Below are 27,014 nucleotides of genomic sequence, written 5' to 3'. Positions count from 1 at the left end.
CAACTCCAAGTCGCCGGACGAGAGGCGTTCGCCAATCAGTACAAGTCGAAGTTGGTGCTCACCTCCCGTTGACCACCCTGAGACAATGGGGGGGGGGGGGGAAACTCCACATTCCTATGGTGGGGGAATGACTTCGTTTCCTCACAAAGTGGTTACTAGTTGTATCGGCCTTGGAGGGATGATGGGCTGAGCCAAACTCCCCCCCCAAACCAGGATTTGAACTCGCAACTTTTTGCGTTTGTGTCCTGCCCGGCGCTCTTACCGCTTGAGACACGTGCCCGGTTCATTCCACACACACCCACGAAAAAGCATTGCATCGTTCCAATAGTTTATGTACCTTAATTCTAGATTTGAAGCTTTCGTGACTGCAAGGATTCATACTCTTTGGTTCTTTCGGTAAAGTCACGTAGGTAAAAAATAATAATAAAATAAAATAATAATGAATGAAAATAACTTCATTAAATCACGACGTTTCGGAAGCAACACAAGCCTCCGTCATCAGGTGTAACTGCTCCAGTAAAAATAACTGTAGCTACAGTAATTTTTTTCCGAAACGTCGTGATTTAGTTTAGTTATTTTCATTTATGAATATTTTATTATTCATATTTTTTTCCCTACGTGACTAATTTACCGAAAGAACCTAAGAGTAGTTTATGTACCATTTTCATCCTGCCCACTTTGCCACAGCACCTCAATCGTTTTCCTAAACGTGCTGCTGTTGTTGTTATTGTTGATGTTTTGCCGCCGAGCTTGGTCGAACAAGGGTGACGTGACGTCACTAGAGCGAAATCGCGCGATGACGTCATGCGGGGCCCGGATGACGTCACGGCACGTTGACGTGGGGCACGTGGGCGGTGAGCGACTAAGAAAAGCGCGCGCTTTTCTTAGTCGATGTCGTGAGGGGAAATTTTAATCTATAAAATATAAAAAAAAATTCTGTTAGATCGTGTAAATATATAAATGTGTCGTTAAACCACCACCCGACACAGCCAATTGGTAAGTTTGTCACGTAAACAGAACATGCCAATTCGTTACGAGTACAGCACACCGCTGTGTTGGAGAACAAATCCACAACATTTACAGTCTGAATACGTTTCGCCAGTACATTGTTGTAATCTACTCAAGATGTGTTTGTTTGCTTCAAAATAGTTGTTTAATCACTCGTATTCTAAGAAAGTATCGTATATATTTTTTCCAGTACAGTGGTGATCATTTAAATTGTGATGACAAAAAAATACTATATTCTATGGCTCTTGCGGTAAAGTCACGTAGACAGAAACAAATAATAACAATACAATAATAAAAATGAATAAAAATATTTAGACGTTTCGATCGCCATCCTAGTGACGATTGCTTGTGTTGCGATCGAAACGTAATATTTTTTAAATTATTTGTATTTTATTTTTTCTTCTATCTACGCCAATTTACCGAAAGAACCATAGAATATGAATTCCTGCAGTCACGAAAGTTTAAAGTAAATAAAATGCTATTTATGTTTTCCGCTCAGTGCCACAGCAGCAAGTTTGTGGTATTTAATTTTCGATTTAAAGCTTTCGTGACTGCAGGGATTCATATTCTTGGTTATTTCGGTAAAGTCACGTAGAAGGGAAATAATAAAATAATATAAATAATAAAATAAACTATCTTTTATTATTTCCCTTCTACGTGACTTTACCGAAAGATCCAAGAAGAAGTTTGTGGTATTGAAGCCGCGTCAGTGTTAGGCCGCAGGATATTATCCGGATTAGTGGAACTCGCAATTTATTCCGTCGTGTACAGAATTTTCACAGCAAAGTTTAAGTCTTTATTTGAAGCTTTCGTGACTGCAGCAATCCATACTCTTTGGTTATTTCTTAAAATTAACGTACTGTAGGTAAAAAAAAATACAATAAAACACGACGTTTCGGGCACACCTGATGATTGACGCTTGTGTTGCGTGGTTTATTTTATTTTTCTACCTACAGTAAGTGACTTTACCGAAAGAACCAAAGAGTAAGCAATTGTTAGGTTAATAATATTTCAAGGACAGTGCATACATTATCAGTTGTGTTTTTTTGCTTGCATTCCGACCGCAGGTATTGTGGTCAATGCAAACATGACTCCTTGTAAAAAAGGTGTCAGTTTTGTTGGCAGATAAAAGGGTTAAAAAACAATTATCATATTTTGCTACTGGAAAAGGAGGTTCAAATGGTGTAAATATTAGATTGTGTCACTTCAAATCCGGTGGGTTTGTGTGTGGTCCCTGCCGTACTTTCCGAAGGGTCTTCTAATCCGGTGTTTCAAAACGTACAGACGTCGCAATAAGTTTTTTTTACTTATCAAGTTATTTCTTATTGCCAGTTTCAGATCATACGCGTTTAAAAAAAAAATAAAGATAAACACTTAACATGTTTTGTAACTTCCCTCAAATATTACGCGTGGCCTACTTAACGCTTGATTCTGTTAATTTATCGCAATTCACAGCAGCGATTGCATGAAATTGTTTATTTGAATTTGTTTTGTACCGATTTTTATAAACCCATTTCATATTTTTTTAAACAGGTGAGAACTCCCAAGAGACCTGATACATGCAAGAGTAACTGGGTATGTGTGTATATATATCACTGAACACAAAAGGTGTATAACAGGCTAATACTGTAGACCATGATTCGCATGTGCAGTCATATTGTCAATCCACTGCTGGATTGTTTTGCGTGTCTGTGTCTGCACAAAGTGTCAGATCCTCAGAGTGACTTGGGAATGGCCTTTCCCTCAGACAAAGAAGATGGGTCCAGAGCATTCGTGATGAGTGATATATGCATTGTCTTTAAAACTAATTGGCCTACACCAGACTTGGGTGCCTTACCACAGGTATCTATTTGGTGGTTGAAAATCTTAACACCTGTTTTATTTCCAGAAAGGATAAAGCCTATTTTTATTTTTTCATGGCATCCATCCTCCCTTTACCATATCCCCATTTCTCGCACCTCCTTCCCCAGTAGCGATTCTTGGACCCAAATAAAGGGGATACTTCGAGGAGGGACCCATAGTTATACCCTCAACGCAAAGGTGCTGAAGGTCAAGGTATTGAGGGTCAAGGTGTTGAAGGTCAAGGTGCCAACCATAATTGTTCGCTCTCCCAACGCTGGCAGAAAAGTCTTCACTCGGAGGATCTCAAGAGAGCCCCCCTTCACTGGATCGTGTTTTGGTCTACTCTTCCACGGTGGCCAGACGTCTCGAAAGAGGTGGGGCGTTACCCACCCTTTACCCCACCACACGCGAATTGTTGTCAAATCGACTTCAACCTAACAACTGTGGTTGTACCCTTTTATGTTGCTGGATGACGGACAGAGGCGGAGGGATTTAAGAAACTTACACCGTTTCAACCGCCACGCCGGGAGATCGAATTGAAGAGGTGACCTCTTGAACTACAAGCCCAGCATGCTCATCGTGAGGAAGTCGAAAGTGATTTCCTGCTCTTAATGAGCATTGAACTAGTGGTAGAAATTCCACATTCCAGTTTGTAATTACGAGACTGCCAGAGTTTGGAAACTGTAGCCCACGGACAATATCTTCTGACTAGCCTTTTGCCCGTCCAAGGATGGGTGTATTGCAGTAAATCTGAAACTTGCAACTGAAAAGCAGCCTGCAACTTGATATTAATTGCATCAATTCGTGTGCAATTATAATCCCTTGTTGATCAGGACATCCGTTTTACTTCTATGTCTCAATAGCGTGATGTGAGGGTTCTGCCTTTGTAGTGAGGGTTGTAAGTTGACGCTGAGGGGGGGGGGAGGAGACGCCTCGCCCCCCCATGTGTAGTGACGTCGTCGGCTAATGAGTATTAATGAGGGAGGGTCCATGTGGAGGACGTCACCTGTTCATTATTATTGATGAGGGGGGCTGGCCGACGTGGAGTAACGTCACGTGCGGGACACACAGCCATTCTTGGCTCATATTATCCGATGATTTGTGACTTCATCTCATAAGGGCATGCAGCGACATGAGGCCTCCCACTCAGAAATACCCCGCAAATCATATTTAACCATCACTGCAATCATCTTGGCTGCAATAATCAAGTACTAGAGGGGGAATCTTTTCCATTAGGTAACAAAACTACTTATAAGCTTAGTGTGCTCAATCACTTCCCTCATTGAGAAAGAGACCCTTGTAATGTCAGAAGTGAGTGAGGTGTGTTTTAATGTGCGGACCCGCGAAAGGTGTGTGGAAGTCCTGGTCATCAGTGAGTAAGGAAATCGTTTCTCACCACTGCTATAAGCGCAGAAAACACTTTAAGGCCAGGTGTCAACTGCAGCTGCTGTATTATCCGGTCGATGAAAGTGATGAGGTGCAATGATCATTAATATCATTCAACATTGACCCTCTAGCTTCAACAATAGTTTTCCCCCATCCACCCAGAGTAGCCTCAATGGGGGGGGGGGCGGCACTGATGGCACGGCTGTTCATTAGTAGAGGGCACACACACCCGAGTAGGTGCTACATTGCTCTTACCCCTGACCACCCAGTCTGCCGAATGAATTATTGATCATTGCCCCATCTGCTGCTGGCCCAAGACGCTGAACTGAGTCATGCGCTTTCACTTTTGGGGCCAAGGGTGAAGGTGATTCACAGTGGAGGCTAAAGGAGCATTCTGCACATCCTCAGGAATTGAACGGTTGTCAGTTCGTCTTATTAGGCTGCCTCGGTTTGGCTGCCAAAAGCTTGGGTAGTTGCCTACATTCATATGGAGTCCATAAGAATTCGTTATTCTGCAAGTCTTGCTTTTTGAGTGCATGTTTGTCCTTTTATACAATACTGTATTTATTGTGCATTCACCTCTGTGTAGGTGTGGGAACTTACCAGTCAAAATGAACACTCACACCTGCAATGCAAGTGATTTATACAGCCTTAATCCAAGGTAAGCGTGAACCTAATATACATTATTATGGCGCGGTATAGCATGTACATTACCAAAATGATCACTTCCTAATTACCAATTATTTTCACTCACTGATTAAATGAAGACAAATGACCATTTCTTCGTGATTATTTTAAACAATCATTCACGCTGACTACCTATGTTTTTTTTTATCTAGGAGGGAATCTTCACCTCGTAATGCATTATCCTGCCATGACAGTATGGTGTCAGGGGAAACCTATTAATTTTGCCATGATATTTTTTTAAATAAAAAAAACGTGTGAAGATATATATGTGCATGCACAATTGTGTAACAATTCAAGACGTGACAAAATAGGCAGCGGTGAGCCCATCGTATATCTTTAAGGGGGACAGGGGTGGCGATCTATGCAGTCGCTAAGTGAACAGTCTCTATGATGATAGACTGAGCTGCCAGGGTGGGGGTGAAATTTGCTTTGAAAGAGAGACTTTTCCCCCTCCACCCCACATGTGACACCATCTCCAAACCATTTTCAAGCACAGTATCTGGAAAAAAACGTGTATACTTTAACACATGTAGGTACATCATAATCTAATCTGACAAAATTGTGAGTACCAATTAAATATAAATACTCTGTCGACAAATACAGAATTATCAAATGTGGTAAGGACTTTTTAAGACTGCATTCAGAATGTGAATGAGTTTTTTTAGTTATGGATTTATATAGAAACGTTAGGCCCTTATCTAGCAGTCGAATGACCATGGCGTATTATGATCTTTATATATGCTGCATGTCATGTTAAAAGAGGCATCTGCATATATTTTAGTAGGTATAAATTAAATATATATGTTTCTATATATATATCATAGGACCTTTGCCAGTACCAAAATATGAGAAGAGGTTTTTTCCCTTTTATCTGGCAACAAAAAAGGTGTTAAGTTGTTAAAACACCAAACTGAAACCTTTTACAAGGAATCACGTCTGCATTCATCAAAATACTTGTGGTCAAAATGCCAACAAAAAACATACTCTGATAATATAGATCCCATGAATGTTAATTTATTATAGCCTCAACGGAGGTCACAATATATGTTTCTCCACTGTAAACCCATATTTACTGTTGATGGTGGTATGGATTTAAAGGAAAAAATTACACATACTTTTAAGACAATACTATGTCAGAAATATCAAAGGGCTGTGTTGATAAAAACAAAGTACGATTTTGATTAGACATTCGTGCAATTTTGTATAATTTCCACGAATATATTTTAATATATGGCAACTGCTATATAAGCTCCCTCGGCTCAAACCAGCATAATAGGATAAAATATAAAGTTAACATCCCGGTGTAAAATTGCAGCTGCACTGGAGTTTTGAAAGGTATTTATTATTGATTTCTCCGTTATGATCAATAATACATCTAGTGCAAATATGTTGAAATTGGATGGGCTGTCAGGTTGGGTGAGATTGAAGGCATTGCTTGTATTTTTGCCATTTTAAATGATTGATTGTAAATTATCCGAGAGCAGCCATAACATGCATTACACTCATATTTATTTCTAGAGTCTTTAGAGGTCTGCCAGTCCAAGCTTTGATTTGTGGCCCTTCAAATCCCTCTGAAATATTGTTCAAACCCACGTGATGTGGTTGGAAATATTTGCGGCAATAATAAACCATGAAATAGAACTCCAGGCAATAATGGTCCAATTACACAGTTCCTTTAGAAGTTAAAACTGGAGGAAACATTTCGAATTTTAATGGGCCATTTATATTCCTCGATAACAGAAAACATGAAAATGAAAAATATACGTATATACATTACAGCATCTAATCAAATACATTGACTACAGTTACGTTATTTTAACAAAATGACAGTTCACCTACGGTGTGTTTGTCATGATCACTCATTTTGTGTTTGAGAATTTATAATGTACAAATGTATGTATGTTATATCATAATAAAAAATAAAGTATTTGTTTTAATCCACGAAGTCCTCAATGTCTCACAGTGCATTTCTCTACATATCCATTGCCCAATACATGCAATTTTTTAAATCTCGGGACAATGTTATTGTTGAATGTGCCAAGTTTTTGTTCAGTGCATTGTGTTTGTCCACATGTAAGTTTTAATATATGGCTCATGAAATAGAGTCGACTGCAGATCAGACTGAACGCATTAGACATCACAACAAATAATTAGAAAAAAAAGAATCAGTTCTTGAATTTGTGATTCCTGTACCTTACAAGTCATCAAATCACGGTGTGGATGTTACTAAAATTGACAAGGCTTCACGTTTCCTATTATGTGTGTCCCTCACATTCATCCAACTCCAGCAGACTCGCTCTGAGCCTGAGGCACGAGCCTCCAAGCAATTACTCGAGCCAGGGGGACTCACAACTTCTCTTCAATTCCCAGAGCATGGTGGAAGCTCAGGCCAGCAATATGTACTGTCTGCCATCACAGATGGAGGTGAGCAAATAGTTAAAATTGCTCCAGGTTGCTGAAAGCTGTAAAAGTATGCATGTTTATCTCTGGCAGTCTCGCGAGGGAATTAAGGCATCATATGCCTGCGTGATCATTATTATTTCTGTTGAAAGGCAGTGTAATGTAGTTAATGTTAATGGGAATTATCCAGAAATGAATTTACTTGCATAACAAGTAAAAAAAATGAAAGCAAATTAACTGTTACAAAAAAATGACATTTTGATGTACCTGGAAGTAAAATTGATCAAATTTGTGGTCGTAATGGAACATTAATACTCTGCTTACTTGGCTATTAGCATCTCTGAACAGTTATATACCAATATACAATCTTGCTTGGTGGCATATGCCTGGTATCCATTTACTAAATTAATCCTACAGAGGACCTTTTAGTGAAGCATATATACTTTGTGAAGGTAATTTTGGTTTGCGACACTAGTTTGCAATCATAGTGTGCAATTGTAGTGTTGTTTTTGTCTGCATTACCTACCCACAGGCTTTTTGCCTCTTCCATTGTACAGTCACAGGTGATGTCAATAGATTTGTCTTTTGTACAACCTTTTAATACTGAAGTGCATCTGTAAACAGATGGCAGTTTAATTAAAGTCTGTGCTACATTTGCATATTATGAAGTGCACATTTTGCAGTAGATGTTGTTGCTGTCGCACAATCAAGTTTATATGCATGTGCATATTATTTCTGGTGCATCAGAATTAAATTGGTTAGTAAATGTGTTACACGCATGACTGATTATGCCACTTTAACAGGCAGCTCCAAGCAATGCTTTGGGGACACATGTCCATGCTAACTAATAGCACAGCAAATGCACAGTGTGAGCACTGGTCTTCTGTAAGATACCACAGGGCAGTGTAATATTTGATGACAGTGATAACAAATGTATAATGGTGATTAATAAATGTATGGTTTCCTGCAATGACTTGTATTTAAACCGGCAAATTTTGTGAAAGTCAATCGCGAATGGTGGGGTTATACAGGATTATGCATATACAAAAAATATGCAGAACCGATTAGATTATTTCATATGGAAAGAGCAGAGCACATTTTTCCCCCACAAATGCAGCATAGCAAATAACATAGTAATCAGATTTCTTCACTATTTAAATCAATCATTCTTTCTGAGAACATGTTCATAACTCCCGTGTTACTGACTGCAAGGTCGTGGCATAGACATATTTTGCCCTGTGGCCATGGGATCTGAGCTAAAAATATGCAATCGCTGCCTTGGGAATAAATTTATCCAGGACTACAGGTAGGCCAATTAGCAGTCAATTTTGGTATCAAGTTGAATCTCTATTCTGCTAGGTACAAGATGTCCATATTTGGCATTTAAGTCGGTAGTCTTATAATTTAAGGTTGCCAATATTCCAATCGCCTGTTCATAGCAAGGCAAATGTGTATTTTGTTTATTTGGTTTTATCAGATTCTAATTTTTTTTTCTAGTGTAAATCATTATCCTCAGCAGCTATGAACTGCTGTGACTTTAATGGTAAATCTGTGTTATTGCAGGTGTATATTAATGCCTAAAAACAATGAATTGCAGTACATGGTCTGAATAGCTTTTGTGTTTGTACTTTTCAGTCAGAGCCTTTCAAGTACCATGACAAATACAAGTCCTTTGCACTGTTCCACGGTGCAGAAGGCAAGGAAATTGCGTCCATTTACCAGGCACAGGGGCAGCTGCCAAAACAATCCTCCAACTATGTTGAACAGCTGGAGTATTTAAAGATGATTTCAAAAGAAAATGAGAGAAGGTATATATATACTTGATTTGAAGCTTTCATGACTGCAGGAATTTACCAGTCTTGCTGGGTCTTTCTCTCCCCCTGCCACCGCGGGGTGGATTTCCACACAGCTCTCTCATTGACATGCTAATTTCTCTGCTCCAGCAGACCCACCTCTCTCTCTGCCCCCCCCCTCTTTCTCTATTTAAGACCACGACACAGGGGCATTGGATCACTATGTGCCTATGTTGTGTCTCTCTCTATGTCTGTGTCTCCGTGTCTGTGTTTTGTCTCTCAAATTTAGTTCTACCTGATGATGATTGCTTGTGTTGCAATCGAAACGTCGTATTCTATTATTTCATTTATTTTCTTTCTACGTGACTTTACCGAAATAACCAAAGAGTAAGGTATATATAATAATGCACTTTTGCCATGATCTGTGTTCATATAGCAACATGCCATTAACCTGTGGCATTGGTACCATGGTGATGTTTAAGGGTTTTAGCCATTAAGTTATGCAAAGCATTTTCTCACCTTGAGCAATCCTTATGGTTTCACTTGCCTTCACAGCCAAGCTGACATTTTGCAGACATTTTGTAGTTTCTAATTTGAACACGAAAGTAGTATGGCCATTCTGGAGTTTAAAAATATATTTTTAATGTTTCCTGTATGAAAATTAGCTCACTCACAATTCTATGCGAGTGAAACTTCCCTCGTCCACATGGATGTGGGTGAACTTTTATCCTTTTATCATAGCCTTTTAACAGGAATAATGGAACACTTTCGGAAGATTACTGTGTGACTCATTCACAGATGCCTGTTTCCATAAGTGCAGCAAAAATATTTGTTTGAAAAAAGCTCATTGGATGAACAGAGACTTACCCATTGGCATTTCCTCAAAACTTAGCCTGCAATGTATTTTGCTATAAGGTAATGTGAAAATTACAATGATGAGTATTTTGTCTGCTTGTGCACCACTGCAAATACAATTCCCAAGTTTTATTTGAACTCATCTTCTTTGCTTCTAGGGAAAACTTGGAGCACATTTTGTTGGTTATAAGCAACATGGAACAAAAGGTAAAAATACATGTTTTTATGAAAATAAAATTCATACTTGATATCCACTGTGGGGGAGCAGTGGAACATAGTATAAACCTGGTTATCTGTTTGATTCCCAGCCATGGATAACATCAATGAAGAATATCAGTATTGGTCATGGCACCCTCTCCACCAATTTGTACTGACCAGTGTGGTCAAGTATAGTCAAGCAAATTCCTATGACAAACAACATGGAAAGGCCTTCGTCCACTGAAAATGTCGCCGGCATTACATATCCAAATTTGCATCAGGATAATTTCGTCATAATGTACCATTTTAAATAATAACATTCAAGAACGCGTTTGTACACCAAGGTGATTGTACATTTGAGGGTAAAAAAAAATAAGTTAATAGCCAGAATCATTGTCTTAAAGACATTAAATAATGACAATGCAAAGCTTCATGACATTACTGTATAATCCAAATAAAAAACCCTGCATAAATTATTTTATAGAGCCTTATCGTTACATGCCAGAACAGCGCCATCTGCTGTTATCCAGCCTGGCTTTGAGCATCCAGTTTATGTGCTTGTATATTTGTGAATTCAGAAAACTCACTTAAATTCTTAGCTCTTAATTGTTTTATTAAGAATTTTGTTTTGGTAAAAATAGGTTATAAAGATCGTACACAAAAAAAATGTATGTCTAAAATGAAATCCCAAAAGCGAAAATGGCTATAATCTTGGTCTGCTAGTGCAAATTTAGGATACATGAAAAACTGCCCTTTGTACCCCCTTGTGTCCAATTCATGTCACATGCATTTGCCTGAGGATCACCTTGCTGAGGAGTTTAAACAGCACGATGCTTTTGTAAAGAATAATTTACAACCTTTTTGACAACATTTGTGAAGTTGCTGTATGTGGAGATTGATCATACTTCATATTTATGGTCAGCACAAGTTGGTAAACTGAGGGGCTGGTTAGATATCTCTCAAAACTGATGTTAGGAATAAAACTTAGGTTTGTACATTCATTGTGCAGTGCACGATACACCTCGGCCACCAAATCACTGTGCCACTTTTCCAAGCCGCATGCTTTTCTAATTTTTAGGATGGTCATATGCTTCTGTGATTATCTTCAGAAATTACTTTACTCTTTTCAAATGTTTAAATTTCACAATTTAAGTGCTCGTTTGCTTGCATTCCTGATTGTCAGATAAACGAACTTCAAACGGAGCTGACGAGAGAGCGGGAGAAGAGAGAACTGTTGTACTCCGTGATATCACAGATGAACAATCTGCTGCAGGGACTTGAAACCAAAGTTGCCAAGCACAATGAGATTCTGGGAGAAGTCCTAAACCAACAGGTAATGATAAATGGGAACTTTCAGAATCACCAAAATAACTTTCACGAATTCCAGAGTCGTCTGCTGGGTGGGCAGGCACACTTCGAAGCACACATGAGTGAGCTCCACGAGGAAATCAAAAGCGTAGCAGCAAACCAGAAAAACTTGGCATTTCAACACGGCTTTTCCCAAACCAACCGTGATTTGTCCACCGAGCAACCAGCCAGATGCATGCCTCAGGTAGTGTGTGGTAATAAAGTGGAGAAAGTGGATCCAGTTACAGATGAGAAAGTTACAATGGAACTGAAAGAACAGGTGTTGCCGAGAGCTGTCAAGAGATTGAGTTCACAGGAGCAACCTACTAGGACAGTTATCAATCCTTTGTGCTTAGAAGACGATTCGGATGACGATTCTGATGACGAGGGGTTTCCTCTTCGCCTTATACAGTTAAAAAAAAAAATTCCTGTCGGTGAAATAAAGTGTGGAAATAGAAAGGCTCACCCTAGCTGGAGACAAAAAGAAAAGCCTGGAAAAAGAGTTAAGCACGCAAACCAAAAAAGTGTTGTAAAGTCACATGCGTGCAGTTTCTCTATGGCAAACCAGGTTTCATATTCAAAAAGGAATAAAGTCAACGATGTGACACAAGATAAAAACATCTCTAGAGAGGGCACACGTGTTACCTCAAGTCCAAATTGCGAATCATCCGGGTCATCAAACTCCGGCGAATCCAATAACAATGGTTCGTTATACTCAGATACAGGTTCAGCACGCAGTGGTGGTATAAGTCGAGAGCAAGAATTGTGGGATCTATCTCCCACCACCTCACCTATGTCAACAGCATGTAACTATACCTCATGAATTTCATGTTCACAACAGACATCATTTGACAAGGTCCATTGCCTGTAACATCTGGCAGATGAGCATTGATTCAAGCAAGTCGGACTCCTCATGAGCTGCAATGAACGTCAAAATTTATCCAGTTTCGCTTCTATTGAATGCTGCTAAAATTAGGCACTCCCAAGAGGCCGTGCAGCCAATGAGCTGTGTAATAAATATTCTATTTTCATGGAGACATGAAAGACTTGTCTGCATGTTATATTCTCCAATGCAAATGATAATTTTTCAGTTAAACATTTGATTATTTTCAAAGAGAATTTACTCTTTACAACATATTTTGACTGAAATCTTGTATCTGTTCAATGTGTTAAAGAGTTCAACATGTAGTGATGTGTTAACCAGACATTAGCTTAGTTTATTTTCTTATATACCAATGGGCTTGATGGCATAATCTCTTTAAAGTACGTGGTTTTCAATTGCATAATTTTACATTTCTTAGCAACGTTGAATCACAAAGTACAAATCTTTATAATCGATTTGAATTAATCTGCATGTTAAAATTGCTTACCGTATTTATATTAAAGAAAACCCATTTGTTAAAGCCAACAGTTTTACAGATAGAAAATGTAAACCACGTTTCCCAGAAAAGTTGAATTTTTTGTTCAAACGTTAATCCTTCCATGTTTTGCATTTGTTGTTGGAATAAAAATATTCACATTAAGATATTTTCGTTGGTACGTGTGTTGTGGATAAAACGCAATCCAAACTCATGACATGTCATCCTTCAGTTCTTTATTTAGATTTACAACCATGATGCCAATGTTTTAATTCCTCATCAGAACATGATAAAGATGACCATACTATCGATACTACTGTGATACATTGTTCAACTTGAGGATCATAACTGTAATAACTCGTTAAAGATTAACTACGTTACTATATCATTGCACAACGGCTACAACACCAGGCAGTTATCACGCTACAGTCTAAAATGTGGTCCAGTCCGCTTCTTTAAAGCAGCAGGGCAGTTGCCGAATAAATTACAACCGTTCGTGGTTCACTTTTTGCCACACCATGTAAACTTGCCCACTTTAGCAGGAATGTTCGTTAAAATGAGTGCTTTTCAACTTAGAAAGTGCAATCAAAACTCAACTTCAAAAGGAATTTGTTACTCTTAATACTGTACTGTTTTACTCCAAACAGATTCATGGTTACTTCATGTTTTGGACCGTTATCAGTGTCAAACCTCTGCGTGGGAAATCACATCTGCTGCCGCCAGCTTCTCTGGGAAGCCAACCTAAGCGTGTCAATTATCAGCCATTCTTTTATAACTTGGGGTAGCTGTAGTGAAACATTTGAATTAGGTTCTGTACAATTCACTTGGACCACCTGCAGTTGTAAATTCGCAAGTAGGGTACGTTAACACAAATATAATTACATGCAAATTGCACCGTTAACTCTTGTCCCAAAAAAAGATGTCACGAGTGTCGTTCTAGCTGAATTTCCCTACAGGACTTCATACAGTTGCAACATGGAGACTTACGTACGTCACTGGTGAAGAGGTGTGAATTGGTGTGGTTTATTGGCTAGGCTGTACCGACAGCCCAACTCGTGGGAGTGTTGGGTGTAAGGAGGGGAGTGGGAAGGGAAGAGTTTGGGGAAAAAGTGAAAGAAGCTTGATAGGGTTTATTACTGCTCCTCTTCCCCAAATATGTCGTTCTTCTTGCGCTTGACTTCTTCAAAGTCGAAATCTGCGCCCGTCACGCGCTTGTATATGTCCTTGATGTCGTTGCACGTAGTCTCAAAGTGAGTGGTGGCGTCGTAGGAACGCGAGATGAAAATCTGAACAAGTGGAATGAGACATTACAAATCGCAATGTTACGTTGTACAATGTTGATCCAAGGTGCAGACACGACTGCTTCTCAACTCGCCGTTGCAAATAGGCGAGACATGATTTTCTTTTGAGCAAAGGGAAGAGATTTTTTAAACTGATTTTTACAGGAAGATCAGAAGGGAGCTTTGAGCAAAGGAAGTGAACATTTGCTCTCAAAAGGAAGATTCCACATTGCTGTAATGATGCCAAGTTAATGAAATGTTCTGGACAGATGTTTTGATTGGTAGAACAGTATGTAAGCTTCAACAGTAACATTCTTCCAGTCATGACTGCAGCATTTCTATGACGAACAAGCAATGCACCATTACCTGGCTTTCGAGTCCAAGATCGGTGGGTTCGTACATGTCACAAACAGTGACAAACCTGCAAAGTGAGAGGTTCAAAAAGCTTAAATTAATACTTAAACCGCACAAAGTGGACACCTACTTGAATAAACATAACAATGGATGTGGTTCCCATCTTCGCTGCGGAAGTTTGAATATCATCTGCTCGTATACATGTCTCTCCCAATGTAACTTAGGGAGAAGTGGTCAGAAATTCCAATGTAGTTCTCTACTGATAATGAAGCTACCAAACTAATTGCTTTAAAAATGACATGTAAAGGTTATAGTAAATTATAATAATAATTAAGCTGTTCACTTGCACAAATCCAGCATGCTTGGGTGTTAGAATAAAACCACTTAGTCTGGCACTTAATGGCATTGCAAAATTAATCCCCTTTAAAACGTCTGACAATAAAATTTAAACAAATTTGCAAGCTTATGAATTATAATTATAGTGCAAGAGCAGTGTGGTCACTCAGTGCAAGTTGATGGAGAAGCTAGTCATGCCCTCCAGGTTTGTGGCAGTACCCCAACTAGAATACTTGACGAGAACTAAAGAGCCACTTCTATTGCGGCGACAATTTGGCATCCATCGATGTTCACTTGTCCAAGTCAAAAGAGTACCCACTTGGACTTTGAGAGTCAATTTAAAGGACTTAAAAGCCATAGTTTTGCTTACGGACACCACCTACAGTGGGTTCTATTGATTTTTTTGGCACCATGGAAACAGAACTTGAGTTTTTGAAAAGGGCAGGTGCTAGGTGGCCTGGTGACTCGGAGGTCAGCAAGCTGAGCTGGCAGTATTGAGATCCTGGGTTCAGATCCAAACAATCGGCCGTGATGAGGCCGGGTTTGCAAGTTTTGCGAGTTTATGGTCTCAGCATGATCACCGATGTCTGCACACTAAAAATAACTAATGAATTTGCTTTTGCACCATGGATACATTCCAGTTCTGAAAATGTAAACATGAGAATGACAAATGTGACAATTATTACGATCATATGCAGAGCAGAAGAGAAGTGCTGCTCCCTACTATGTGGACCAGAGTTCACTTAAAATGATCTCAGAAGCAGGCGTTACATCGACTTTAACCGATTAGATTGTCCCATGAAATTACACCGATATTTATTTTGTTTTATTTTTCCAGAAACCACACCGAGTAGTCAGAGCTCGTTTTCATAAGGATTCTCTGCATTGGGTTTTATTTTCAGATGTTTTCAGCCAATTCACGTGTTTACAAATGGGAGGAAACTGGAGCGTCCGGAGAAAACCCACGCTTTGCGCGAGGGGGCAACACTATCCCCGTACAGATGAAAAACAGATGGCAATTAGTCCACTTACAGGAACTACCTTCTCCAGGCGAGACAGGGATATGGCACCTTGCTAGCAAAAAGGTGGTAAACAGAGAAAAAATCTAAACAACAGGTGGACCCGATTGGGTTGCCACAGTTGACCCCGCTTGAAGCACTGCGTCTCCCCAGGCAGCTCTGCTTGCTGCTCACTTCTGATCGATGGGCTCGAGCAGCTGCAGGGCCGGCAACACCTCGGCTTCGGGGTCTTCCGTCTCCACGGTGGTGCTGACGATGGCGATGTACTTCCCCTGCGCCGCGACGTTGTGCGCGAACGAGATCATGCACACGTAGATGTCTGGGGGGGGGGGGGGGAGGTGGCAGAGGGGAGAAAACGTGTCGTTAGTGCAGCGGTGATCCCATTTGTCGTTCACGGGTTCAACAGTCTTGTGCGAGACAAAACCCACAAACATTTCTAAAGCACAGCTGCAGAAGCACTTTCAGACCAACAGGATGACGATTTAGCCAGTTTTAGAGTTCACGAAGACCACAAGTCTCCTTTCTATGGGTGCAAGTACAAGACAACAGATATTCCAATAAGTAGACAACACACACAATGCTAGATGAAGGCCTCTCCATGCTGTCAGTCATGGTGGTCATTTAAGCATGCCTCAAGCTGGTCAGTGCGAGTTTAAGTGGGGAAACGAGAACAAGTAAGCGTATCACCACCGACGTTAAGTCATGGCCAGAAATCAAACTCGGGTGGCCTGGGTTCATAGCGCAGTGCGCTCACCACTGAGCCACTGCTCCAACCCATAAAAAAGATTCATAAATATTAAGTAACATATATAGTAAATATATTGTTTTTGCAGCACAAAGATTGGTTGTAGTTATATGTTACTAACATGGTTCCTGGAATATAAGCACATTTGGAGTAACTTAATAGTAAAGGACAACCATTTAGTCTTCTCAACTTCTCTCGGAACTCAATTATGTTGTTTATTTGCCGAAATACATGAGGGATGACAAATGCTTGCATAATTCATTAATATACTTTTTATAGACTTTTTCTTTTTAATGCTCTTTGGAAGTGACATTCACTTCGTATACTTGTACTTTTTATGAAGAAGATTAGCACTAATTAAATACTGTCATTTGTTAATTAAATATATTCAGTGAAAGCATCCTTCATCTCAGCACAGCTCTATGCAGCTATTTTAAATGTCCATAAATCAAATTAAGAACGTGTGTATAAAGCATTTGCATGTCCAACTACAGGAAAAACCGAGGAATTATTTTATAATACACTAGCTTTACGATCCGGCTTCGCCCGGGACTTGGATTCACCACACCCGGCCGCCTTTGTCTCCCCAGTGGCGATGTTCACACCACACCAGTTACTCGTTTGAGGCTAAGTCGACATAGGCCCAGGACCAGTTCAAATAATCGTCACCAGTGTTGGCCGTGAGCGGGAATCGAACTTGGGTCGCCGGGTCCGTAGCGCAGCGCGCTAACCACTACACTACAATGCGTCACTTGACCTTGATGTGCAAAAAATATATTCATTTTTGAGCTCCCCCCCCCCCCCAAAAAAAAGTGTATTTTGTTAATTTTTGCATGGTGTACAGTCTGGAAAGTACCCACATGGCAAATTTCCAGTTTCTTGCATGTCGGGAAGTACGCTAAACATTTTGGACACACATTCACAACTTTGCCTTTTAAATATATGGAGATAGAAACTCTGAGGCTTGTAAAAATTCATCATCTCTTGTACTTGTGCCTAAACAAATGCCAAGGCCATTTGTGTAACTGCACAAGAAAACCATACCACCTCCATTAAAATGCTTTGAGGATGCACAACACATCTTCAGTGTGGCACCATGGTCTATGAACAGTGACACCTCCAGTGTAGGTGATGGTGTACCTCATTACATTTTAATGCACTGCGAGAATTGTGGGCTTTGCTTTTAAAAACCTATTTGGGTATTTGTTCTTTCTGCAATGCTTTTGAGAAAGCAATCTTACCATGTCAATTTCACTTAATGCACCTTTACTCTGCAACAGCATGATAATTGCAAATCCCTGAGTGAAGAACAATTTTAAAAAACACGTAATTATGTGGGCGAGATTGAAGCAGGAGTAATCTATCTGCATGCGGCAACAATTTGAAAATTGCGAAACAATGCCGCGTGTTCCAACTTGAAGATATTCTGAAAAATGATTGGGATGATAGAAATGTAGAAGACTCGTGAAATTTCACAAAACTTGCGTTAATTCGAGTTGCTGCACGATTGTCAACCTAAGCGCGACACCCATCCAACCACGTCCGGTTCCGCTCCCGTTGTTGTGATTTGATGAGGGTGACAAGGTTGGTAAAAGTGGAGGAGTAAACTTTAACTTAACTTAATATAGCATATGCAAATAACCAACAGATTGCAGTCAACAGATGACACATCGGGAGACCGTGTTACCGTTAAAATAATACCATTTTCAATTATGTCTTTGGGACCCAAGTAAGCCACCAGTCAGAAGCACTTAGCCAATCTCCTCTGCAATTTAATTTAACCGCTCCTTAGATTGCTTTAACTGCAAAAGCTGGTCAAACTCCTTCCACACAATCATCTAAATCATGTCAACTGCACATTAACCAAAAAAGTAAAAGGTCTCATTTTGCTGTATTAATTTAACAGCACAGACAACTACATCAGAAACCACAAGGGGATGACTGGTAACACTTTGCACTGATCAGGCAATCTCTCTTTACCTTCTTGGATACAGTTTGTGCACAAGTGGATTATAAACTCCATTAGAGTCGACACACTCTTGTCGCTGTTGGAAAATTAATAACTTAACTGATGCGAAGCAAAGACAGTAGGCGTCTCTGTTAGCCAGCTGTTATTTTTTCCGCGCTCACTTCGGTGAGAACATACGTGCGTGTGCTCACCTGACTTGCGGTTGACCTGCGTCTGAGGAATGATGATCTGGCAGGAGTTTGCATCGTTGGTGTCCTTGATGGGATGGCTCAGGATGCAAATGACACGCACCACCTGGCCCGACTTCTTCACGTAGTCGGCCGCGTAGCTGGCATCGCAGATCACCTGCTTACACCGCGCCACCTGCGCACAACACAGCGGCGGCACACATCATTCTCACGATGGTTTCCCCTCGAACAAACGACGTCAACACCGCTTGGCTGAGAAGCGGCCGATGGGATAACAAAGGCTTGTGGTCAGTTTAAGTCAGCCGAGGCTTTGGTTAACCAACAAATTATTACAAGTGAACAAAAAAATGGGAAGAACTGGCAGTGGTGTATACTGGACATGTGAAAAAGAGATACAGAGCTCATCGGATTCCTCCAGTCCAAGTAATGATACCGATTCTGTATAGGCACAAAGCACTGGAAAGGGGACTATAGAAATCCGAAATAGAATAGAAAGCATACAACAACGCATCACCTTTATCAATAAACACTGCCTTATAACAAGAAACATAGGCTCACGTTTCTAGCAAAAGCCATTTAAAACAATGGCCGTGAAATACTATATTCCCCCAAAAACACAAGCCTATGATGTATGTTTGCGTTATAACACAACGGAAATGATGATACCGAGTGTAGACAATTCAGATGCTGAGTCACTTGAACAACTACCAAAATTGCCCGGTCCTTACCTGACCCTCGGACTTGACACCAACCACCCGGCCATTCTCCATCACAATCTCCTCCACGGGCTTGTTCAGCATGTACGTTCCACCGTAGATGGCGCTCAGCCTGCGGCAGAGGACAGCCTCAGACAACCCTAATTCTAGATTTGAAGCTTTCGTGACTGCAAGGATTCATACTCTTAGGTTTTTTCGGTAAAGTCACGTAGAAAAATAATAATAATAGAAAATAATAAATCACGACGTTTCGGAGGCAACACAAGTCTCCGTCATCAGGTGGGACCGTCACAGCTGAATTTGTGAACCTTCCCGAAGCCAACTCCATATTAGTCTCGGATAATGCGGTCACTACTACAAGGACAAGTCGAAAAATGTAAAGGCATAACTTTTTCATTCTTTACAATCAAGGTTGAAAGCGTTGATGTAATAGCTGTCCATCTGTCCATAACGGTGGTGGGGGGGGTGGCAATTCTCGTGAAGATGATCAAATATGAAAGATGGACTTGCCCCTTGGAGAACCAGCCCAACTGATCAAAGCAGTGGCCACAACATCTTTTATTCTAATCAGAGCAAAAAAAAAGATGTGCAAATATGAAAATGCATTTTCCCGGAGAGTTACCTGTCCCGCTGCTGTACTACCAATTAAATACTTCCAAACACAAACACAAGTTGGAGAGAGCTACACAACCCATGTGGCCATGATTTTTCCTTAAATGTTGTTTCTGAAAAGTTGTAAAAATTTGTGATTGTGAAGGTATTTTCACCTAGAAAAAGAGATTTAACAAGAACTAAATTTTCTAAAAACAAGTGCAGAGGTGATTCAATGGATTGTCTCTCCATTGATTTTCAGCGATATCCCTCAAATACACGAGTTTTCTCCAAATTACCCCCACAAACATTAACACTCAAACGGAATTGGCCAAACATCCCTAATGCAAGCCCTTTGCTGACAAATAATCTCGAGAGACTCTCGGCTTTCCTGGGTAAAAGAACATCATCGTTGTTCGACGTGCGGCAATAAAGGGTCACACAAACCTGGCGAAGCCCTGTGGAAGCTCCCCAAGACCGTAGAGAGGGTAGAGGTAAGGGCTCTTCCCGTAGCGTGCCAGCGACTCGCTGTACAGCTTGATGCGGTTGATGGTCTCCAAGCATGGCTGATCCAAGTAACTGTGGCACAACGGCGACTCTGCTCGGTGAAATTTGTCGCCGCTCGCGTTCGCACGTTCAGCCACCGCGCACTTACTCATCACCATAAAAGTCATTGCAACACTCACACGTCTCCTTACTGGAATTCTCAAAATTGTGTCGGTAATTGCACGTTTGTGTACTTGCACAATTACAGCATTGAAATGGGGTTAAAAGAATAAGCTTGTAGTTAAAACTGCTATGTTAAAATTCTAAAGTTATTAAAAGTATGTAACATAGTAGTTTAAATAGGAGACTGCATGGACAGTTATGTACCCCACAAATCAACATGCATTAAACTCACCACGTTCACAAACACTACAGTATAATCTTCAATTGTATATATCGTTGGATAATAGTTTGAGCAATGGCCCTTCACTCGTAACACAGTTTCTTATATTTTATGGCATATTTTTATCTGCATATACGTTGAACTTCTTTCGCGCCGTACATAGCCAGCCGTGCTAATCGGAGGTGCCAAAAGGCAGTGATGAGGCAGTGTTGACAAAAGTGACAGGTCATTTCTGATTAAGGGTCACAATCCTGAAAAATCTGTTTATATAACCACTGAATAGGCAACAAGAAAAACTTGATCGCATGCGTTCGGCTGCAACCGCTGTTGATGTGTGCACTGGAGGCCCTCACTCGTCGGTGCGGTAGAGTGCCAACGCGTGGCCCGTGAAATCAATGACATCTTGTCCCAAGTCAAACTTCTTGTAGACATCGCGCATGGTGGTGGTCTGCGGGTCGACGCCCTGGTGGGAGTTGGGCTCCTTCTCGTCAAACTCTGCCACAAATACCAAGAACTTGCGGAAGCGGCGCTTCTCGAACATGCCCATCAGGTCTGCACGCAGGATAAAGACAAATACACCCCCCCCAAGTATAGCCTTAACAGACTGTTGGGGAAAGTGCTGCTAGCTAGCACCTATGAAGGTCAGCACGGCGCACGAGGGGATGGGTGGCCAGCGCCACGCCTGGCTGTCTTTGTCTCCCCAGTGGGCACACACATAAGCACAATCGCGTAAACGATAATATGCTATTCCACAACTGTCCTTTACGGCATGCCAAAAGCTATTTTTATTAATGCTTTCTAACGAAGCTTGAAAGAGTTAATGCATTAGCTGTCTGTAACAGGAGGGCATAACTCTCAAAGGTGATCCAATAGGAAACAAACACCAGCCAAATTGATCAAAAGGGTGCCCGAAACTTTGGAGCCAAAACCAGCGCTAAAAGGGTATAATTACACTGACGTCATCTCACGACGCCACACGTCGCACACCGTGAAATAATTGCTGCGTGGCTTTAAACGTAACGTTATCATTGCCAATATGTATAAACACTCATTAATTATCTGAAAACATGGTAATATATAGAAGAATGAAGACCTTTGGAAATTCTTGATACCAGCTCGCTTCCTGGCCTTTCCGCTTGTCTGTGGTTCGTTAAGGTTGTGAGATGCAATTTGCATAAACAAGATTGCATAATATAAACATAATTTTTTGAAATGCTTTCGAGGACAAACGCCCATTGGAAAGCATCACTGAATCGATGCACGGGCATGATCCTTCTTCCTTGCTAATATAGTCGAACAAGAGTATAAAATGCTGGTGCAAGTGCAGGAGGGGACGCTGCTCACTGGAGGCGAGGGCCTCTGTCTCTGTGGATGGAACCTTGTAGATCTTGCCTCCCTTGTAAACAAAGCTGCCGTCCACCACCTTGAAGTCGAGGTAGCGCGTCACCTCCGTGTACAGCAGCATCTTCACCAGTTGGCCTGTGGAAGAGGGGAACATCCAACCACACACTAGTGTTAACAACAATCACCCGACGGAGCTTCCTGTTGTGCATGGACAAATACAGTTCTTTGTCAATCCACTGCTGGATGAGGGCCTCAAATTATATGTTGTGTGAGATCGTAAGAATATCCAATGGGTGTGCATCAATATTTATACAAATGTGTAATGGAAATTTACACGCATGGAGGAAAGGCAGATAAACAGCAATACTGATATATTCTACAAGCAAATGGTTATCTATGCTGCCAATTATTAACCAAGGCATATGCATATTTGTTACATTCTAGCAGGGAATTAACATGGAAACTCAAGAACAGACAATGCCCACCTTGAACCTTGACAAAAAACAAGTAGTTAAACCAATTTTACTACACCCGATTCAGTAAACGGAGCAATCGTCTCCAACTATTTCAGCGAGCAAAGAAGTGTGGTATGAAGTGATGGCGGGTTCAACGGTTGCAGAGTGACGTGCCCACAATGGCTGCAGCACGTGCCATTAGCCATGAGGAACTTTGGGATGAGGTCGACGTTCCAGTCACGTCCGCGGCCCATCGACTCCGGGGGCCCGGCAGGCAGGGTGAACCGCTTGTACAGCTGCGGAAGAGCGCACGCGTGCCGGCTGTGTGCAACAACTCCATAGAGAGCGATGCTTAAAATATGCCAGCCACCACCAAAACAGGGGCTTCTCTTCCTCTAGAGCAGGCCCCACTTGAACATAGCACGAGCAGCACATAAGCTGCACAAAGACGCAGTAATTTATAAATCGCCGAAGCGTTTCGTGGCTATCAGGCCCAAAAGTAGAGATGGCAGTGGTGGCAGTGAGACAATGGGACGTGATCTCCAACCCAATTAAGTGGTGTCAGCGAAGGGATTCCCACAGTCAGGCGTGGATGCTACTCTGCAATGTAAGTACCATTAACTCAATTAAAATACCAACACAGCCATCATGGACAATAGACTCGGGATTTGTAAAAAAAAAACCTCAAGCTTTCAGCATCTTCCCAAGTTAAACTGAATAAATTAGATATTAATTCTGAGATGTATAAGGATACTCTTAAGCATCGGTGTTTTTGTGAGGGCAAGAAAATATTTGGCTTGTTTTTTTTTCATGGACAGAAGCTTCCAACTATTGTTATATAAGGCTGCAGTTGGTGAACATCTTGCGTTGTGTTGCAGAGAATTCAAAGCCTGAGCTGCAACTGCCAAACATTCCACTTGACATTTTATTTTCAAGTGCTTGGGTTCATGGCATTCCAATGGCTGCTTGCAACTAAGGGCTGTTTGTGTGAAATGGATTTTATTATTTGTGAATTGTTATAAACACTCATAAAACATTACTGCACATGATCTTGCACACGTTCATGGGACCGTAGTGTCTTCACTCTGCCTCACAAAAATACATGAAGCCCTTATTTATATGCCAGCCAACCTCCTACATTTGAGCGCAAACCTTGGTTCAACGCCAAAGGCCCACACGTAAAAACCAAAGGGAGATAGTAAAAAAAACAACCTGCAGAGAATGAGCCAAGCCAGTGTTTGCTATGTTGAGGCATTTAGATTTAAAATGGACAGATTAATTGTTTCAACTCAGGACCGTGGCAGATGGTGATAGCTCACGGAGACCTACATCCAGCAGTGGACCGATTATGGCTGATGGTGATAACGATGATGGGAATGCACAGAAGCACAGCTGTTACATATACAGTGCTGCAGAAGTCCAAGTGGATTCATCTGGCTAATCAGGGCCTGCATAATTCCCCGCTCACAAATGTACATTCAAACATACCTCCTCCAAGGGCGTGATGGACGCGCTATCACCACCGTAGTAAGAATTGCGATCCATGTGCAAAACCTTCTTCCCGTTGACGGACATGATGCCTGACAGAATACATTCCTGCAGATGATGGAAACAGTCAGTGCATCGCCATGACTACAAACATACAAATGCAATTTGCGTTTCTGTATATTCCTGCTGAGTGTTGCCTTCGGAGGAAGTGGCAACACAAGCACCCAATATAATTTTCATGTGCACGCACCTAAAAACAAATCCCATTTCTAGGAATGTCTGTATTGTTCATTGTTCTTCTCCTTGGGTATAATATACACATGTCTTAACACATTTGACTGGGCTATTATTAGCTGCACCAAATGCTACAGGCTTACTGTATCTCAAAAATAATCCAAACCTGGACAACCGATTTGCCAGTTTGCACACAATGGATGCCTTATTAAACAGGCAGTGTATATATTTCACAGTTTGCACTTGCATCATAACTCATTTTCAGTTGGCTTTTAAATTACTTGGGACTCCTGCTATAAAACACCCATTTCAGTGTTTCACCTTATCTGCCTTTCATGCACCAATAATGCAAGCATTAAATTAAGTGAAACAAGCATATTAATTATGCAAAACGTAACTGTACAGAAGTGCGGCAGCTGGTGGGTGCTGTACATTACGGCTACACCCAACGGAAATCCCCCAAAACCTCCAGGGTTTGTGCCCTTAAACAGTTAGCACGAGGCACGCGATGCGTGATTTCATAGCCCAGTCTGGAGGGGTGGCTCAATATATGGTGTTAATCTGTCACTGCTGTATGCCATTATTGATTGCAGGGAAAAAAAAATATCTGTTTCATCTATATAAATGATAATAAAAGTCTTATTTTGGAGGCATGCCAGAAGAAAATGTTGCTGAAAGCATGTCTTCTCCAGTATCACTCAATGACCAATCTCTCTGCCAGTTCACCAATTATATCAGACGTTTGGTGGAAAATGGTGAGGCGGTAGCTTTTTGCACCAGCGTTAAATCTAAATTGTAAAAATCCCAACACATTTGGCAAATAAAAATAATGTTTAAATAAATGAATGGTGGTGAGTGGGGGGGAACGGAATAATGATCCCGTGTCCTGTCGTCTGGACTATTCAAAGTGTTAAAAATGAAAATGGCAGCAGCTGCTGCCCAGTCCGCAGGGGTGTGTGCTCGTACAATGCGGACGTTTCCCCCACAAGCTAATAGAAGACATCAGTGGCGGCTCTCTCCTGGGAGGGGGGGGGCACAACACAAATAGCCAGTGCCGCACACCTCAGCATTGTTCCAGAAGCCGCATTCGAGACAAATCAACAAATAAAGTCAAAGCAACAATAAAAAAAACCCGATGCTTTGCATGTGTGTGGCAGGGTGTGGCCAGGTAAGAGCAAAAATTGTGATTAAAAACAAAATTACGATGGGTGCCTTTTCCCAGTGCGAATTCTCAACCCAAATTTTCGCAGCAGCCTCAACATCTGCTGCTCCACCAGCAGCAGCAGCACCACTGTGTAAATAACAGCAAGTGGCACACGAGGAGCCACACCTAACACACACGTCTCTCGCATCCGCCATCACCATTCCATATGGACATTTAGAGATACGGCGGGGTTATGTTGCCCGTGATTTGGGCAACACGATTGCGTGCAACACAGCCAGTGGCAATTGACGCCGTGTCAAAAGCAACATTTACATCCGATTTGCCGCCTCAAACAACAAAAGCATAATTCTGTCACACGTACCCTGTTTTTATGCCCCTATGGTTTGTGACGGTACATTGTGACGCCCAGATAATAAACAAATGAATGCATTTGCAATTGGTAATGAAAGAAACAAGACACTTCACCGCTGTGTGTTTTGCAAAGAACAATGTTTACATCTTAAAGCCTCCGATTTCTAGACTCAATTCCACAAATCGATCAAGTAGCCCTATAAATTTGCTACGCGGTATTTAAACAAAACCTATTAATGACAACGCACCCGCACTCTACACAGTGCACTGTGACATCAGATAAACATTTTATCTAAAAGACTAAATAATATTACATTACATTGAAGGCGAACGATTCCGGTTGTCCGTCACTCTGCTGCTCTGAATACCTGACACGTCATCGCTTCCAACACCGCAAATGTCACCGCCTCGACAGACGGACACACCACAACGCAGCACAATCACGACGCAATTTGCTCAAATTTACACATTTTATTTCGTAAAAGGAGCTCCCTCACGGCTGATTTAGCGATGTTATTTATTGTTTTGCTTAAAGATAACGGCCCGGCAGCCATGAAGGCCCGTGCGTCTTCCGCGGAGCCTGCGGCCTCGCCTGAATGCCCCGCCGAGCCGCGCGGCCCGCGACCTCGCAGGGACATCTATCCGACAGGCGGCGTCTCACTTCGGCCTACCGACCGCTGCCGTTCGATATCAACGGAAGAGAAAACAAAAAAATCTACCTCGACAAAATGTGCAATTATTATATTTAAAAAAAACAATTTGTACATAACCTTGCTGAACGTGAATAAGCTACAGCATTACCGTGAGGCCGGTGCCAAGCACAATCACATCGTATTCTTCATCCATTTTGCGAAACTGGCGGATCGGAGGAGACTCGACGAAGGAGGAACGGGGAGCAGCGGGACGAGGACGACTATGATGATGAGATGGAGCGCCGCGCCTCGAGTCTCCGCCGCCGACTGGAGCCGCAATGCCGCCTGCCGGCTCCTCCCCGGTGCTCCTCCCTCTCTGCGGGC

The 27,014-nt window shown here is 41.4% G+C and overlaps 1 protein-coding gene and 1 long non-coding RNA gene across 7 annotated transcripts; one reads left to right on the top strand and one right to left on the bottom strand.

Annotated features, from left to right (window-relative positions):
• Positions 1-830: 830 nt before the first annotated feature.
• Positions 831-13,041, top strand: LOC144721356 (uncharacterized). 6 transcript variants are annotated; one of them, XR_013585887.1, is made up of 10 exons: positions 832-996; positions 2,542-2,583; positions 3,132-3,224; positions 3,331-3,394; positions 4,826-4,897; positions 7,212-7,347; positions 8,959-9,131; positions 10,130-10,178; positions 11,353-11,502; positions 12,358-13,041. It is a non-coding gene; the product is annotated as an uncharacterized LOC144721356 (long non-coding RNA). The 6 variants fall into 6 exon arrangements; XR_013585884.1 differs by having other exon boundaries at positions 831-996; positions 2,982-3,224; positions 11,353-13,041; XR_013585883.1 differs by having other exon boundaries at positions 831-996; positions 2,979-3,224; positions 11,353-13,041.
• Positions 13,042-13,090: 49 nt separating this feature from the next.
• Positions 13,091-27,002, bottom strand: LOC144721355 (rab GDP dissociation inhibitor alpha). The gene is made up of 11 exons (XM_078598918.1): positions 26,800-27,002; positions 24,249-24,356; positions 22,957-23,056; positions 22,306-22,440; positions 21,315-21,513; positions 20,520-20,651; positions 19,494-19,593; positions 18,769-18,940; positions 16,038-16,182; positions 14,521-14,575; positions 13,091-14,160 (listed from the first exon to the last, which is right to left on the bottom strand). The coding sequence occupies exons 1-11, from the start codon at positions 26,842-26,844 to the stop codon at positions 14,008-14,010; spliced, it is 1,344 nt and encodes a 447-aa protein (XP_078455044.1). The 5' UTR covers positions 26,845-27,002; the 3' UTR covers positions 13,091-14,007.
• Between the last annotated feature and the right edge of the window lie 12 nt (positions 27,003-27,014).

Source organism: Lampetra planeri, chromosome 11 (assembly GCF_965212315.1).
Source record: "Lampetra planeri chromosome 11, kcLamPlan1.2.h2, whole genome shotgun sequence".
NCBI lineage: Eukaryota > Metazoa > Chordata > Hyperoartia > Petromyzontiformes > Petromyzontidae > Lampetra > Lampetra planeri.
The sequence above is the reverse complement of the archived record's forward strand: the minus strand, read 5'-3'. Positions and strand labels throughout refer to the sequence as shown.

Excerpts from the sequence above, each read along its gene's own strand:
- LOC144721355 (XM_078598918.1), bottom strand. The coding sequence starts at position 26,844 with ATGGATGAAGAATACGATGTGATTGTGCTTGGCACCGGCCTCACG. Across the intron at positions 22,441-22,956 it reads AAAGTTCCTCATGGCTAATG|GCCAACTGGTGAAGATGCTG; the intron begins GCACGTGCTGCA and ends CCTCTTCCACAG. Across the intron at positions 14,576-16,037 it reads CTCGAGCCCATCGATCAGAA|GTTTGTCACTGTTTGTGACA; the intron begins GTGAGCAGCAAG and ends CTCACTTTGCAG.